Source organism: Electrophorus electricus, chromosome 24 (genome assembly GCF_013358815.1).
Source record: "Electrophorus electricus isolate fEleEle1 chromosome 24, fEleEle1.pri, whole genome shotgun sequence".
NCBI classification, from domain to species: domain Eukaryota; kingdom Metazoa; phylum Chordata; class Actinopteri; order Gymnotiformes; family Gymnotidae; genus Electrophorus; species Electrophorus electricus.
Window position 1 is genome coordinate 3,152,011 of NC_049558.1, and position 15,490 is coordinate 3,167,500.

General features: G+C 38.8%; 1 protein-coding gene across 4 annotated transcripts; it reads left to right on the top strand.

Annotated features, from left to right (window-relative positions):
• Positions 1-1,025: 1,025 nt before the first annotated feature.
• Positions 1,026-12,233, top strand: LOC113581955 (nociceptin receptor). 4 transcript variants are annotated; one of them, XM_035522236.1, is made up of 4 exons: positions 1,026-1,104; positions 1,220-1,443; positions 8,074-8,429; positions 8,967-12,233. In XM_035522236.1, exons 2-4 carry the CDS (start codon positions 1,238-1,240, stop codon positions 9,530-9,532), a joined length of 1,128 nt encoding a protein of 375 aa, XP_035378129.1. In that variant the 5' UTR covers positions 1,026-1,104; positions 1,220-1,237; the 3' UTR covers positions 9,533-12,233. The 4 variants fall into 4 exon arrangements, with proteins under 4 accessions (XP_035378129.1, XP_035378128.1, XP_035378131.1 ...); XM_035522235.1 differs by having other exon boundaries at positions 1,041-1,143; XM_035522237.1 differs by lacking the exon at positions 1,026-1,104 and adding an exon at positions 1,108-1,143 and having other exon boundaries at positions 1,244-1,443.
• The last annotated feature ends 3,257 nt before the right edge of the window (positions 12,234-15,490 follow it).

Genomic DNA, 15,490 nt, shown 5'->3' on the forward strand with positions numbered 1-15,490 from the left:
TGCTATCTTAGCAGGAGACACGTGGGTAAAAGTGGCTCTAGCTACTGGCGTAATTACCATCTCCATGTCTGTATCCCTCTTGTGTCCTGTAATTCAAGCATTTTTGCATGTCTCTCTTCTCAAGTCATAATCAGACTGTGAAAAAGAAAGCATTAAACATGGCAGCAGTGGATAGAGACCCAAAATAAAAATTAAACAGTCAGTCCAATTTGCAACATAGGAAAATTGTTTTCTTTTAAACTGCAGGTCAGTGGCTGTAGGTCCTTGTATTCAAGTTCCACTTATGAGCTTCAAGAGGGAAACATGCCCCAGGTTCGATTTTCAGTGTTTCATCACTATGTTGTCCTTAGTTATCCCTTTTGTGACTTCGTATTGAAGCCATGACTAAAATCGTGGTTTAAACGTTATTGATATCAACTCCAAATACCACAGACTTGACGTTTAGCATAAGAACTACTAATAATTAATTGTTGATTGTCTACTTTTTGTGTTACGCAAATATAATTTACTGAACCGAACTGCGTGTTCCTATAAAAGAAAGTTAGACTTTTATATAGTATGGGGCTTTTATCTCGTACTCTACGAGGTCCATGGTCAACATATTGGGGTTTCAACAGTTAATGTTTCCAAGAGGCAAAAGTGTAGGTTTCATGACTCACTGACGGACTTATCCAAACTCAGGGTATAAAAACTGGAAATATTTAGCATAGCTTTAACAACAGCTCCACTATCCACCCATACATCACTCATTCCTTTCAACATTTACATATGCATACGTGAAGCGTTTAAAATAATATTATATAATATAACTAGCATTCTCCCATCACAGATACACGCATTTTACTACGGAACCTGCGTACTGTTGTGCTGATTTAAGTTACTATGATCTATATATGTTGAACGAAACCATTTTTATTTCACTGATCTAGATATGAATCAAACATATCAACCAATCTCGCAAACCGAACTTCTCGCGTGACTTAGCGGATATCTCTTTGCAGTTTTTATTATCACATCGCTTCCAGCTGAGGAAACGGCTTTTCAGTAGTCAGGACTTCAAAAGCCTGTGCGCTACTGAAGCATTAGCGGCTTAGTCGGGTACAGGTACATCACAGTAATTTTGTTTGCGGCATTGAGGCTAAGGTAAACAGCTAAGGTAAACACAAGCACGTTTCTGTTTTCTGATGGTTTGATGACTTTTTTATTTATTTATTGACAGTCTTCGGTTCTCTTCTTTATGGAGTTCCCTGACGACTTAGCAGATGTCACGGATAAGATAGTTCTACTGTTCAACGAAACGCTTTTACAGGGAAATCTCAGTGCATTCGACGACACGTACGGACGTCTTCCTACAAGCGTTAGGATCACTATTGTAGTGGTCTATTTAATTGTGTGCGTGGTGGGGCTCGTGGGAAATTGTCTGGTCATGTATGTCATCATCAGGTGAGGATGTTTAAATATATATGTCTGAAGTTAAACTCTCTCTCTCTCTCTCTCTCTCTCTCTCTCTCTCTCTCTCTCTCTCTCTCTCTCTCTCTCTCTCTCTCTCTCTCTCTCTCTCTCTCTCTCTCTCTGTCTGTCTCTACACACACATATGAGCATGTATGAGACAATCAGGCACACAACACAACAGGTATAAAGCATGTATGTGTGACAAAGAGGTCAAATTTATTTTGTCCAAAGGGCTAGATTGCCATTGAAATTACCATAGCACTACAATTGCATCTATTTAAGTCAGCATTTTTCGAGGAGGTTTTTCAGAAGTCTGTTTGAAGGTCTATGTGGTAAACAGTTTTAAATTATCCTATTCTGCATTAGCTGGAACATGAGCAGGCTGGCTGTTGATATATTGGCAGACTGTGATTATTTTTGAGGAGAGAGAGAAAAATAAGATCAACCTTATAATGAAAATACAATGTCTCTGCCACACTGGCATCCATTTCTTAGTTACTTGGTCATAAAATTAAATACCCTTTCTGCCAAAATGCAGGTTTGCATGGTTTCTTTTAGATTGCAGAGTAAACAGACAGTGATTTAATTCATATACAAACCTTCACCAGGCTGATGTAGTCATAAAGGGGTGAAATTACAGAGAAGAACAAATAAACAAGTGTGGAATATTGCTGCACTATTATGTTTATTAACATAAAAGCAATACTGTAGCAACAGTCTTCACTTGTTTTATTAAACACATTAGGAATGACTTATTTTTCAAACTGTTTCAAGGTATGTCCTCAGTGTGACAAAACAGAGGGAGAACTGCTGTTTCACCTCCTAAGATTTGGTGTAACTTGCACCACCAAGAATCTTCTCTCATTTCCCCCTTCACATCAGTGTGATTAAACATGTAATTAAGAAAGAATTCCATGTCTGCTTAATGCGCCATTATAATTGCTTCATAATTACAATCCAGAAACTATAACCTACTGCAGCACCCAGACTGTTCTGTTGTATTGTGTTCTAATATGTGAAATTTGAAATGCAGAAGACAGTGGGCCTCATGCAACAAACACAAAAAGATTCCTTCTTAAGATTTGTTCTTAAGATTCATTCTTAAGATTCGTTTTTCTTATTCATTCTTAAGATTTGACTTAAGAACATTTTAAGACGACTTAAGAGGACAGAGTGCCTTGCCGTATTCCAAAGTCTTCTTGTATTTAAAAGTTTTCAAATGACATGAATATAATTTAAGAGCATGCAATTTAAGTATAGTTCATCCCCAAAGGAAAAAAATAAGTGATTGTATCTATTTCATTAGCCTAGAAACTGTGAAAATAAAAATTAATAATCATGATATGATACTTTATTTAATTTTACTAATCTCCCATTCTGTCTAAATTGTGACAGTAACAATTACCTTTTATCAATCAACTACTATTTGTGCTTTAAAGTGTGTGACAGTGGGGTCTCTACACGAAGCACTTGTATGAATAGATGAGTATAAAAACAAAGTAGTTCTATTATTGTACAGACTGCAAATGGCAGTGTGAATAACACAAGCAACTTCAAATTGGCTATTTGGACAGGCCCTGATGTTAGGAGACCAATTGTGAATCAAATTCCATTTCTGTGGCTGAAACCACTATTGTAGTTAAAAAGTTGCATGCGAACACATCAGCAGGAGTGGGGGAGAGTTGAGTAGAAATGTGGTTGTGTGGGTAACATGCCTCTTTAATGTTAAATGGAAACAGGTATGGAGCCCTCAGACTAGCAAACTGTAGTGGCAGTCCTTATATTTTAAAAATTTGACCAGAGGGAGTGTTCCAGTTATAGGGGATTCACACTCCTCTGCCTCCCAGGATAAGCACTAGAAAGGAGAATCCACCTGATGGTTGAGCCTAGAATATAGGATGAATAATGACGTTTCTATCCAAGTCATGTAACAGTAGACCATTGGACTAACTCTTTTCTCTAGTGCAGCTTTGTGAGGGATCATGGGAGCATGCCATTGTCTACATGTGCTTTGTGGACTTGGATAAAGCATATGACCCTGTACATCTTAAGCTGTGGGAGGTGATGTAGGATTATATGGGCTGCAGCTTCTGGCGGTCAGTGCAGTAAGAGCTTTTGGTGTTAAGTCAGAGTTGTTCACTGTGGCTATTGGGCTATATCAAGGGTCCTTCATGTCTCTGCTCCTGTTTGTGATTTTCATAGACAAGATATCAAGTGCAGCCAAGGCTGGAGTGTTGCTGGAGTGTTGTAGATGTTGTCCTCTAAGCAGCCACTGTGGTGAACCTTTGGATACTTACTTAAGCATTGATGAAAATTAGCCTATACAAGTCTGAGGTTGTGGTATTCTTCCAGAAAGAAAAGAACAGATTATTTATTTCAGGTGAGAGGAGAAACTTCTCCTTTGTGGAGGAGTTTGAGTTTCTTGGGAAAAGGGAGCATTTGTAATGGAAAAAAAGGGAGCATGAGATCAGGTCAGCAGAAGACGTGAAGCGGTCTCCAAATCTGTCTGTGGTGGTCAATTAGGAGCTTGGTCTTAGGACAAAGCTCTCTGTGTGTCAGTCACTGAAAGAATAAGACTACAAATACAAGTGACAGAAATGAGGTTTCTCTGTAGCGTTGCTGGACTCTCACTCTGTAATTGGGTGCGGAGCCCTTCAGTCCAGGGATGCCTTGGAGTAGAGCCACTTCTTCTCAAGATTGAGAGAAGCCAACTGTTTGAGCATCTCATAAGGAAGCCCACTGGTCGGCTCCTTCCACTGCCGCTTTTCCATGCACGTCCCACTGGAAGGAGGCCCAGAAGTGACCTGCTGGAGGTATTGTATCTCACAGCTGGCCTGGGAGCTGGAATCTGTCACAGGGAATAGACATTTCAGGGCTTATCATCTCAGCCTGTTACTATGGCGTCCATCACCAGGAAAAGTGAAAAGAAGTTGATGATGATGAATAAGATATGCTCATTCACATAAACACGCAATCTAGAGCTCTTGTTATATTGGGGAAGTGGTACACAAGTCTTGTTACAGTTGGTTTTTTCTTGGAGATTGGCATCTGTTGGAATGGGTAGTATTGACTACTAAAAATAAACATCGATTGCTTATTATGTTACTAAACCTTAATGCCAACTTCATCTTCACATCAGTTGATTTGTGTGACAGTTCTATTCAGCTGATCATTTTAAGTCACCCATCCCTAGTGTTGGTTATACTTAATTCTGTCTAAGCCTCTGAAGATTGTAGCATGATGCCACAGGTGTATATCTGTACACCTGTATATATAGATTTATACTCAATTACCTTGTTACACAACAACTGTAGATATGTTATTATACAAAATGGATCTGTACATTCTGTAGATTGTGTACATATATACCCAACCATATACATTGTACATTGTGTATATAATCATAATATACATATATTGTACATACATTGTTAATATATTTTGTACATACATAGAGTATATATATTTATCTTGCATATATACATTTTTCTCTATGCACCCCTGTTTCCTTTCCTCAGTTTGGACAGAGCACTCTCCACCATTTCACTGCAAGTTATACTGTGTATGACTATGTATGTGACGAATAAACCGAACTTGAAACTTGAAACACAGTTTTTAAAGTGAGTAAATGTTACCATCTTGGACATAGTATTATGTAAAGGATAACATCCAACCAAGTGTCCTGTTGTATGAAAACAGAAGCAGTAGATGCAATGAACACCATCACATGAAGCAGAGTGATGTTTCCACTGCTAAATCTATTTCATGCTTTGGATGTTTTGGTCGGTGTTACCTTAAGCAATTAGCTATAAGCTAATTAACAGAATTTATAAAATAAAGTTTTTTGGACATGTCAGTTCTTTGTTTCTTCATAACTGAATATGAAAAAGTAAACCTTTTTGTTGTTGTTTTTTTACATAACCTTTTTTATGTAACTTTCTGATTCTCTACATCCACATAAACAAATTCAGTTGTTGCTGTGGTCAAATTTTTGCTCTACAAGAAATTAATATAATTATTAAAAATGTCATTTGTATACTTTTGCAGATGTTGCAAAATTCTCAAAAATTTTATTTACAAGTGTTTTTTTTAAACAAGTAGTTTTACTTTAGTATTTATGAACTTCAACAACAGTATTTTTTACTGTAGTATTTGTAGTTGTACTTGAATAAGGGACTTGAGTACTTCTGTCACCTCTAAACAAGGCACAAGTGTACAAATTGACTATGATTACTAGTCTGAGAAATTTAATATAACAATATGAAAATGTTCTTGCATGAGGCCCAGTGTGTGCATTTAAGGGGTACATGTGGCCATTGCTGACAGTTTCAGCTGGGGCAATATCGCAAGGCCTATTTTAAAACTCGTGTTGCTAGGCTGGTTACCAAACGACTTGCGCTGAAATTCCGTTGTTGCCTATTAATGATGCTTTGGTTTCTCTCCAGTGGAGAGATGGAATTTAAGATTCTTTTCAATTGGACTGGAAAAGTTCCATAGTGCTTGCCTCAGTTTCATCAAAATTTATAGTGGGATTTTAACAATCTTTGCCTCTGTCTAACAGTTCATTCTTGAAAATAATAGTTGCATTCACTTGTTTGTAAAGCATATATGTAGAGGAAGTTTTTGTAAGAAATGACTAAAACACATGCAACAATAGATAGAGAAGCTAAGTTAGTATAGTTATTATGCAGAAGTTCAGATTAATAAATGGGAACCGATAAATAGGTGTAATCAGAGTTCACAAAAGAAACATCAAAACACAGTACAGAGGGAATTAGTGATAGGCGGCTATTCACTAAAATCTCTATGACACTCTATGAGCTTTTAATCACTTTAGCATGGTGAGTGGCACAGCTGGAGGGTCAGTTGCACATGCTGGTGGCTCCACAGTGGTCAGACTGTCCCAGAGGCAAATGAGCAGGAACTCTCCTTCAGGGTTGCGCTTGCATCAACATCAAACTGGACAGGAAGGGCAGTTGTACAGCTCAGCACAGAAAAAAAAAAAAAACCCAAAAAAAACATAGTTAGCTCTGTTCGGACCTCCTTTGGCCATCAGAACAACAACAATTCCACTAGGTGCTGAAATTGTTCTGCAGGTATCTTGGCCCATACAGACAGGATATCTTCTCACAGTTGCGAAAAATTAGATGGAAGTACTGATGTTCTCTCAACAATCCACTGTACTTTTTCCCAGAAATGCTCTATATGATTAAGATCTGGAGGCTGTGAAGGCCAGGGATGCAAGGAGAACGTGCTGTCATGTTCCTGGAACCAATCCATGAGTATATGACACTTGTGGCATGGTGCATTGTCCTTCTGAATGTGTCCTTCCGCTATAAGGTAAACAGCTGCCATGAAGATATGAAGTTGGTCAGAGGACCCAGGGTGTGCTAAGAAAATAGCGCCCACACTATTACTCAATCTCCGCCTGACAGGAAGGCTTCATCGATTCATGCTGCTTGTGTCAAATTCTGACCCTCCCATCAGTATGGTGCAACAGATGTCTGAATTCATCTGTCTAGACAATGTTTCTCCACTGCTCAGTGATCCAATTTTTGTCCACTGAAGTTTTACCTTTCTGTTTCCCTTAGACAACAGTGGTACTCAAACTTGTCATTGGCTGTTATGGGCAATCCATGCTAAGGAATGATGAGCTGTGTGTTTGGAGAATGAGCATTGTATTCAGCTGTGATGTGCTTGGCGACACATTGCCGCTTTGTCAGAACAATTCTTGATATCCTCCTCCGACCCCTTTCGTTGACGAGTTGCTTACGTCCACAGGATCCCCCTTTCATTTGGTCACACAATTCTCTGTATAATATCCGAACAATTGCACAAGAAAACTGCACATGGTTAGCTTCTTTTGGCCCTGGCTAGTCTAGCACCGATGACCGTGCCTCGTTTTAAGTTGCTCAGCTTGCTCATTTTTCTCATTCTAATTTGGATTCACACTGAAATCGTTCCATGGGTAAACTTGCTCACCTGATCTTATTCTGCACTCTGGGGTCAGGTATTTGATTTCAATACAGGGAATCTCCAACTGTGAAAGGACAGGGGGTTTTAATAAAGTGTCCATTTAGTGGATGTATGTATATATAACGGAATACAGCTGAGACTCCAGCAGAGCTATAACATCTTAAATGGGAGACCCAGAAGCTGATACAGACATGAGAACTTCTTGTGACATCAGCACCTCCCTGCGCTGCCAACTACAAAAGCGTGTATGTGTGAGAGGATATGTTATTTTTACATGATCGGGCGCTTAATTTGTGTAGTAGGATAGTGAGACATATTGTGTCAAATGCTGCTCTGAGATAAAGCAGAACTAGCAAAGATTGTTTACCTTCGCTAATGCTGTTTCTATACTGTGATGAAACTTAAATCCTTAGATATTTTTCATGTATGTGATTCTTAAGCAAGTGAAAGCTTAGCTGTTACATCACATCTTTCTCCAACATCTTAGATATAAGTGGAAGATTTGAAATAGGTCTTTAATTCGACAGATCCCAGGGGTCGAGATCACCTTAAGCATTAATAATTTCCAGAATTTAAAAAATTTAAATCGTATATAAAAATTCAGCCTGATTTGAAACTTGAGGTGTCTTTTTCCTACTGGTACAGATACACAAAGATGAAGACAGCCACCAACATCTACATCTTCAATCTGGCACTGGCCGATGCCCTGGTGCTGGCCACATTGCCTTTCCAGGGCACAGATGTTCTGCTGGACCTCTGGCCTTTTGGCCTGGCTCTGTGCAAAGCTGTGGTGGCCATTGACTATTACAACATGTTCACCAGCGTCTTCACTCTAACCGTCATGAGCGTGGATCGCTACATTGCCGTGTGCCACCCGGTGCACTCACTGGCCGTGCGCACCCCCCACAGGGCCAGGCTGGTCAACCTTGCTGTGTGGGCACTGGCTTCTGCCATCGGGGTGCCTGTGATGATCATGGGGCAAGTGGAGGCGGAGTCCAACGGTAGTCATCACCTCAACTTTAGCTGTCACCCTTATTTAAGCCAGCCCACCACACCAAGCATCATTCTGTTCATTCATCTCACAAATCTCCCAGAATGGTAACATGTCTGACTACATTTTCATGTTCATCTGGGTTTTCACCTCAACTGTCTTTTTCGCTTTTGTTTCTTGGTGTTTGAGGTAATCATGCATTTGTGTGTGTCTATAAAGTCATCTTCTTTCTGTTTGCACCTGGGGAAACAGGAATGATCTTTAAAAGAAAAAGTATAACTACCCAACACAAGAATTTCATCACTGAGCTTTGCTTTCCATTTCATTACCCAAGGTCTGCTTTACCAAATGTATCAGTAATAGCATTAAGTTATTATAAACGTTAGCGAGTGTTCAAAGTTATAGTCACTCTGACACAAAGTATTATAAAGCTTTAGGTAAACCATATCATGTTAATGGCTCATTTGATATTTTGAATTATTATAAGCATATTATAAGTTCTGTCATTACCACTAAGGCCTCTTTGTTTTTTCTTCTCCCTGAGCAGGTACTGAATGCATGGTGGTTCTACCTGACCCTCTAAGCTCCGCTGAGCCTGTGTTCGGTACCTGCGTGTTCCTCTTCTCCTTTTTAATCCCAGTGGTCATCATTAGCGTGTGCTATGGCCTGATGGTGCGCCGCCTGCATAGCGTGCGCCACCTCTCCGGCTCCCGTGAGAAGGACAGGAACCTTAGGAGGATCTCCCAGATGGTGCTGGCTGTGGTGGCTGCCTTCGTGCTCTGCTGGATGCCTGTGCAGGTGCTGGCTCTGCTCCAGGCCTTGGGGAAGACAGACCTAGGGAGCAGCCCCACTGCCATTGCCGCAATGCACTTCTGCATCGCCCTGGGTTATGCCAACAGCAGCCTCAACCCCCTCCTCTATGCTTTCCTGGATGAAAATTTCAAACGCTGCTTTAACGAGTTCTGCATGCCAACTGGCTCTGCCCTGGAGCTAGAGGTACAGAGGAAGGACTCTGTTAGGAAGGTGGAGGGAGGAGGGGACAGAGAGCAAGAGTGTAGACAAGGAAATGGAGGGGTTACGAAAGCTTGTGCCATTCCCAGGTGTGAGGAATAGAACTGGAATTTCCTGTTAAAAGTGAATGTTCACAGCCTCACACCCATCTGTAGATAGATGTATTTTCTGTAAAGGTACCTCCCTGGTTCTTTGGGCTTAAAAGAAACCAGTGGGACTTAAGTAATGGTAAAGCCACTCATGATTCTGGACAAAATGGCGTAGAGTTTTTTCATGTGAAATAATGCATGCCCGTTACAGTACCTTAAACAGTATGGACCTTTTATTAACACTACAAGACATAATGCTCCTATTAGTAATATTAGGCAAACACATATTGCTGCCTAGCTGCAAATTAACTATCTATATGTCAGCCTTTTCTGAAAGCGTATATGACTGCAAAGATTTAACATTATTAAATGTCTGGCTATAACACAAATCTTCTCTTTATTTTGTATGTGCAGTTAGTTTGAAAAAAATGTTTTCCCAGGCTTTTGTCTTGAGAAAACAGTTTGGGATTAGCGTTATTATTTCTTTGAAACCCTTTTTCAATTTTAGTCAATTATTATATTGTACCTTGACTATATTTTAACACAATAGCTAATGTTTAGAATTACTTCTAAAATGTTCAGACCATGGAAATTATCAGAATTGATAGCTTTATTGTTTTGGTTTTAATCTTTTTATTTACTATATTCTGTATTATTTTCTAGGTTTGGGTAGTCCTAATGAATAAAGAAAGACTATAGGGAATATTTTGATCAATTGCAGTAAATATTTAATGAGTCATTCAAATAATTTATCTTACAGCCTGAAGGCTAATTGTTATGTCAATATTGTTTATGCAAGTCATTTCTTGAGTAGTTGCATCCAGTGTGTGCTTGTGAGAAAAATACAAGATAACCCTATGGGTAAAATCTTTATTAATGATTACAGACGTCACAGGCCATGATTGCCATCTGGGGAAATGACCTGCCTAACCGTGCTTCATGGAAATTTGTCCATTAACATTTCACCATGTTCATGCATGTTTGCCATATAGTGTCATTAGACTGAAAATCTTTACTACATAAATGGTAAGTGTGAGGATCAACTATTATAAAATTATGACCATCAGGGAAATATGTTTTCAGAATTGTTCTTTTTAATTGTTGGCCATCCTTAAAATGCACATTGTTTAAAAACTGAAAACATACAACCCACAATCAAGTAGGCTAGCTTTCAAAACTTTTAAAAAATCTCCTTAAAACTGGCAGTTAACCTTTATACTATTCAGGAAAAATATTATTTACTTTCTCTTTTTTAATATTATTTACTTTCTCTGGTTCTTTGTGTATAGAGATAATAGTGTTAATGCATAAGGTAATACACATCAATAGCGACTAATAAAGCAACACCTAAATAATTTCTTGCTGACCTATAAACACAATGCTATATATGGACTATTGACACATTTGCTCTATAAAGTGACATATTTATGTGTTGACCAGACTATAGACTATATATAAATAGACTACAGATTATAAAAAATGCTACTATTTTAGAAGTATGCTAAGGTTCCTGTTTAAATATTTGAGCTATCTTAGAAACAAACAGACCCATTGTGCGTAGGCGATTTATTTAAAGATGAACCCTAACATCTAAAATAAGGCTCACTCTCCTGTAACTATGACTATGTAAGTCACACAAACACAGGCTATATTCATGGGGGTGAGATATTCTCTTGATTCACACCGTTTTAACCAATACCTCTATAGATGTACTGTCATCCAGATAAACAGATAAACTGCAGGATGAACACCACAGGTTTGCTGCATAAAACAAAGCTCACTGCCCACACCTGCGGACACTCTGATGGACACTGATGGAGCATAGTCATGTGAGAGAGAGTTATTTCTGTTCTCACATTGCTCTGCAGTGCATGAAGGTTGAGGAGTTAGTGCAAGATGCAAACTGGGGGGGGGGGCGTGTAAACACTAGACAGAGGGTGACTCAGAGATAATAACAGGCTAAGGAAGGAACACCACCCATACTAAAACACCCCACAGCTTCAAACCAGCTTTTTTTCCATCTCCCTCATGCAAACTTGTCAGTGTATTTTTGCAACTGTTTAAGGTTTTCTATAAAATAACTTGCAGTGTGGACTTTTTTGATCAAAGGAGGCTTTCACATATTTTGGGTTATAGTGTCTTCTTTTACTGAAATTCCATTGGCTTTATCTGTTTGCTATATTTGCATTGCTACATTACATACTGTATCTATTTAACCTTGCCTTCTGTAAATCAGTCTTTGTGATTCGTTAAGTTCAGTGTAGATGGTGATTTGAACAGATTAATAATTGCAGAGACAGGGCAAGTTCAACACACTAAGTAGAAGACTAAAAGAACTGATGAAGGAAGAGTGTGATTCTTGCTCATCAAAGATCTGTCTTATCAGTAAAGACTTTTTTTTATCAGTAAAGAACTGTCTCATGAGAACTTTGCAATAAAACCTTGTCATGCCACCAGGTGCAACAGATGATTGCACAGTATTTTTGTGAGGTAAAGGAACCCTTAGAAAAAGTTAAAATCACAGCAAACGTTAAAAGAAAATAGGCCAATAGTCAGCTCAATGATTAGACATATGGAAAAAATATGTTGCATTTCTGCCACTGTGTGGTTAGTCATGGTGTATGCAGCTTGCTGGTCCTCTCACATTTCGGTCCACAGATCATTAACAAGAAACTGTAAGTCCTCAACTGTGGATGGCCTTTGGGTACATGAGCATTAGCATTTAGTATTAGTGATAATTTTTAAATGTGTATATATATATATATATATATATATATATATATATATATATATATATATATATATATATATATATATATATATATATATATATATATATATATATATAATGTAGCTAAATGTGTATTACCAAAAATGTGCTATGTTGGATGAGCCTGGTTACATCTGGTTACAACTTGTTACACTTGCTTTGGGGATTGTGTTGTATGTTTAACAATCACTAATGTAACCAAACATATTAATGTTTACTGCATGGTGAGGCCATATGTCACGATTAGTCCCTCCCATCTTCCGTGTTCCATGTTTTCCCTGTCTTGTGTGTTTTAGTCCCATTCCGTAGTTACGTTACTTCCTAGTTATAGCCTGCTTCCCCTGCTTGCCTTCCTGTGTTTTTGGTTTGTTATTCTTAACCTTCGTTTTTCCCTAACTCCTGTGTATACTATCCTAGCCCTTGGTTTGTTTATCATGCATCCCTGAAATCAGTTGGCTCTGACCATGGACTAACCTAACGACTACGACTTTGGATTTGCCCCTTAATAAATCTCGCTTTTCTCCGCGCATGCGTCCGCCTCCTTGCTGCTCACCGTTGCACCATATCATTCTGACCAAGGTGCATTTCTATGAAAACAAGGTTTCTTCCACTAAAAACAATTAATTTATTTTATGCAAAGCAAGCATTTTAATTTTAGTTTTTAGCCAGACTAACATATTACTCATTGCCTCTATTTTATCAAACTGCTACAGTTAAAACAGTTAATTCTAAAAAATTATTTCTGTCATTTACGTATAGAATTATTGCTGAAAATCAAGCCATGTGAATGACTAGAATTTGTAGCTTTACTGTTTTGCTTTCAGTTATTTTATGCTTAATTTAGCATTTTCTTAAACATTTCTACTGTTATAATTTGTATGGATCTTGTGTATATAGTCTTGAATAAAAAGAATATTGCAAGTGTTTAAGATATCAAGATATCAAACACTGCAGTGAATATTTTTGATTATTTCCAATAAATCATTAGACATTTAAATAATTTTTTGAATTGTTATTTGTTATTGATAATGTAACCCTTCCCCTCTCCATAACGCTGAACAATGATACACCCTTATCTAAAGAAGACCTCTAAACTGCCCATCTAGTGACCTCCTGTGAAATGCACAGGTTTATTTTCATAAAGAAAAATAAATAAAATGAATATTAAAAATTATGAGAGGCGGACCTATGCTAATTTTCACTTTTTCAGAGATTATATTTATTATTAGGAGATTAATATCTGACACTAACAAGCCAACACTTTATGCCTCAAAGTGAAAAACATCTAAAAATGACATAAGCAGGCTGAGCTGCTTTAGTGCCCACTTTCACTGCCTGTTTAGGATTCCGGATTGTGCAGACTCAAAGTTGCTAAGCCAACAGCTTGAATTCAGCCTTAATGTGTATGAGGACTGAATGTTCAACATCAGCGGTAGTGGCACTAAGGAAAGAATGTGAGCGTGGAATGAAGTGTCTGTAATGAAGAGCTCGTCAGAGCACAGTCCGAGGGGGGTCAGAAACTGACCAAAAGGGAATTTGCAGCGCATCTTTTTTCTTTCACTCCAACAAACTGATGAAGCAGAGGTTCGAACGAACCGTTTAAGTTGTTTTACAAGCTGTTGTTGATAAGTGTTATATGTTCATACTTAATTGCACTAGTTTGTTACCGCTTGCTGGATGACTAACTCGCTGAACATTGATCCGAGTAGGCCTCCTTTACTATTCTATACAGCAAGGCATTTCCGCAAACACCACGTTACATACACGTTTTACATTACGATGATCGTTCGGTAATTTCCTCAAATCCATTTCGCCCCAGTGCATGCGACGCTTTCAATTTCAAATGCTGCTCTTATTTGTAATTCTGGGTTATTTTATGTATTCCTGTATTTAACCAATAGGTGTCAGCACTGTCGCACTGGTTCTCGCTTACTAGCTCAGCATTCAGGCTAAAGTGCCAAATGCGTCGGCAGGGACTCGGGCACGCTGCTTTCTCTCGCCTAACTCAGCAAAAGCCTTGACAAACAAACGTGCTGATGCGAGCAGCTTGATTGCACTACTTGTTATGCCATTTTTCTTGTCTCTTTTATAGGTCGGGGCACGTAGTTTAATTTTTTTCCCTTAACTGGCCCACGTATTCTTAAGCGTGCACTTGTGTTGTCTGTCTGCATGTCTGCCCATGAGTCTGTTTGTCTGCCTCTTTTGAACTTTGTAATGAAAATTGGCAAATGTAAATGGTGGTGAAATGTTATGTGTGTAACATTAAGATGTTCATCTGCAGCTTTTGCTAATCACTCTTAAGTGATACTGTGCAGTGTGGCACTTTGCAAAAATACAGCTGAAGAACCACGAGGGTGTAATTTTTTTCTGGTTTTCAATGGACGTCGTTTCTAGCTGTCGACTGTGTATATTCTGTTTCTATTTTTGATCGCTTCTGTAAACCTACTCTGTTGTCTTGTAGAACTGATTCAAATAATCGTTAATGCGTTTATAAACACAATGCACACTGTCCGTTGGTCTGATTGTTAACTGTTTATTGTCTGTAGTTTATCACAGTCTAAATAACCTGCAGGTATTCGAACACTCGTGCAGTAGCGCATGAATGGGTTACGCGGATAAGTCTGAATAATATACTAGAGAAATACAGAGCACCGTTAAACGCGAGGATGGAGGTGTAGCAAAAACGGGGCAAGCGGTGTGTTACACAACCATTTAGGTAAATACCTAGGGGGCGCCGGTCCTCAGAAGGGGACAAAGACCGATCTTGCGGCACGATTAGCCGGTGCCAAAGCATTGCACTCTGTGTAAGTATATTATACCCGCAAGTACTAGTCAAAGACCCCTCCTTTTCCCCGTCCCCCCTGATTGCCCAGCGACGCCAGTAATATCCCAGACCACATTGATTTACCCGAGATCTATATTTCGTTTTTGATTTATAGTAATAGTCCCTTTAGTAGATTTTATAGCTTTTGAATGAACCTTTCTTGAGTAGATTTGATTTGAGTGCCAATCCAAAATGTCTGGACAGAATCAATACTGAAGCATATTCAGTGCACCTTACGACTTAGTCCCTGGGGGCTGGGAGTCATCCATCGAGAGTAGTGGCCTGCTTCGTTTCGTCGTTTATCGCTGTCTATATAACCTGCAGCGCTCTGAATAGCTCTTACTCGGACAATGTTGAATGACACACCGGGTTCCCAA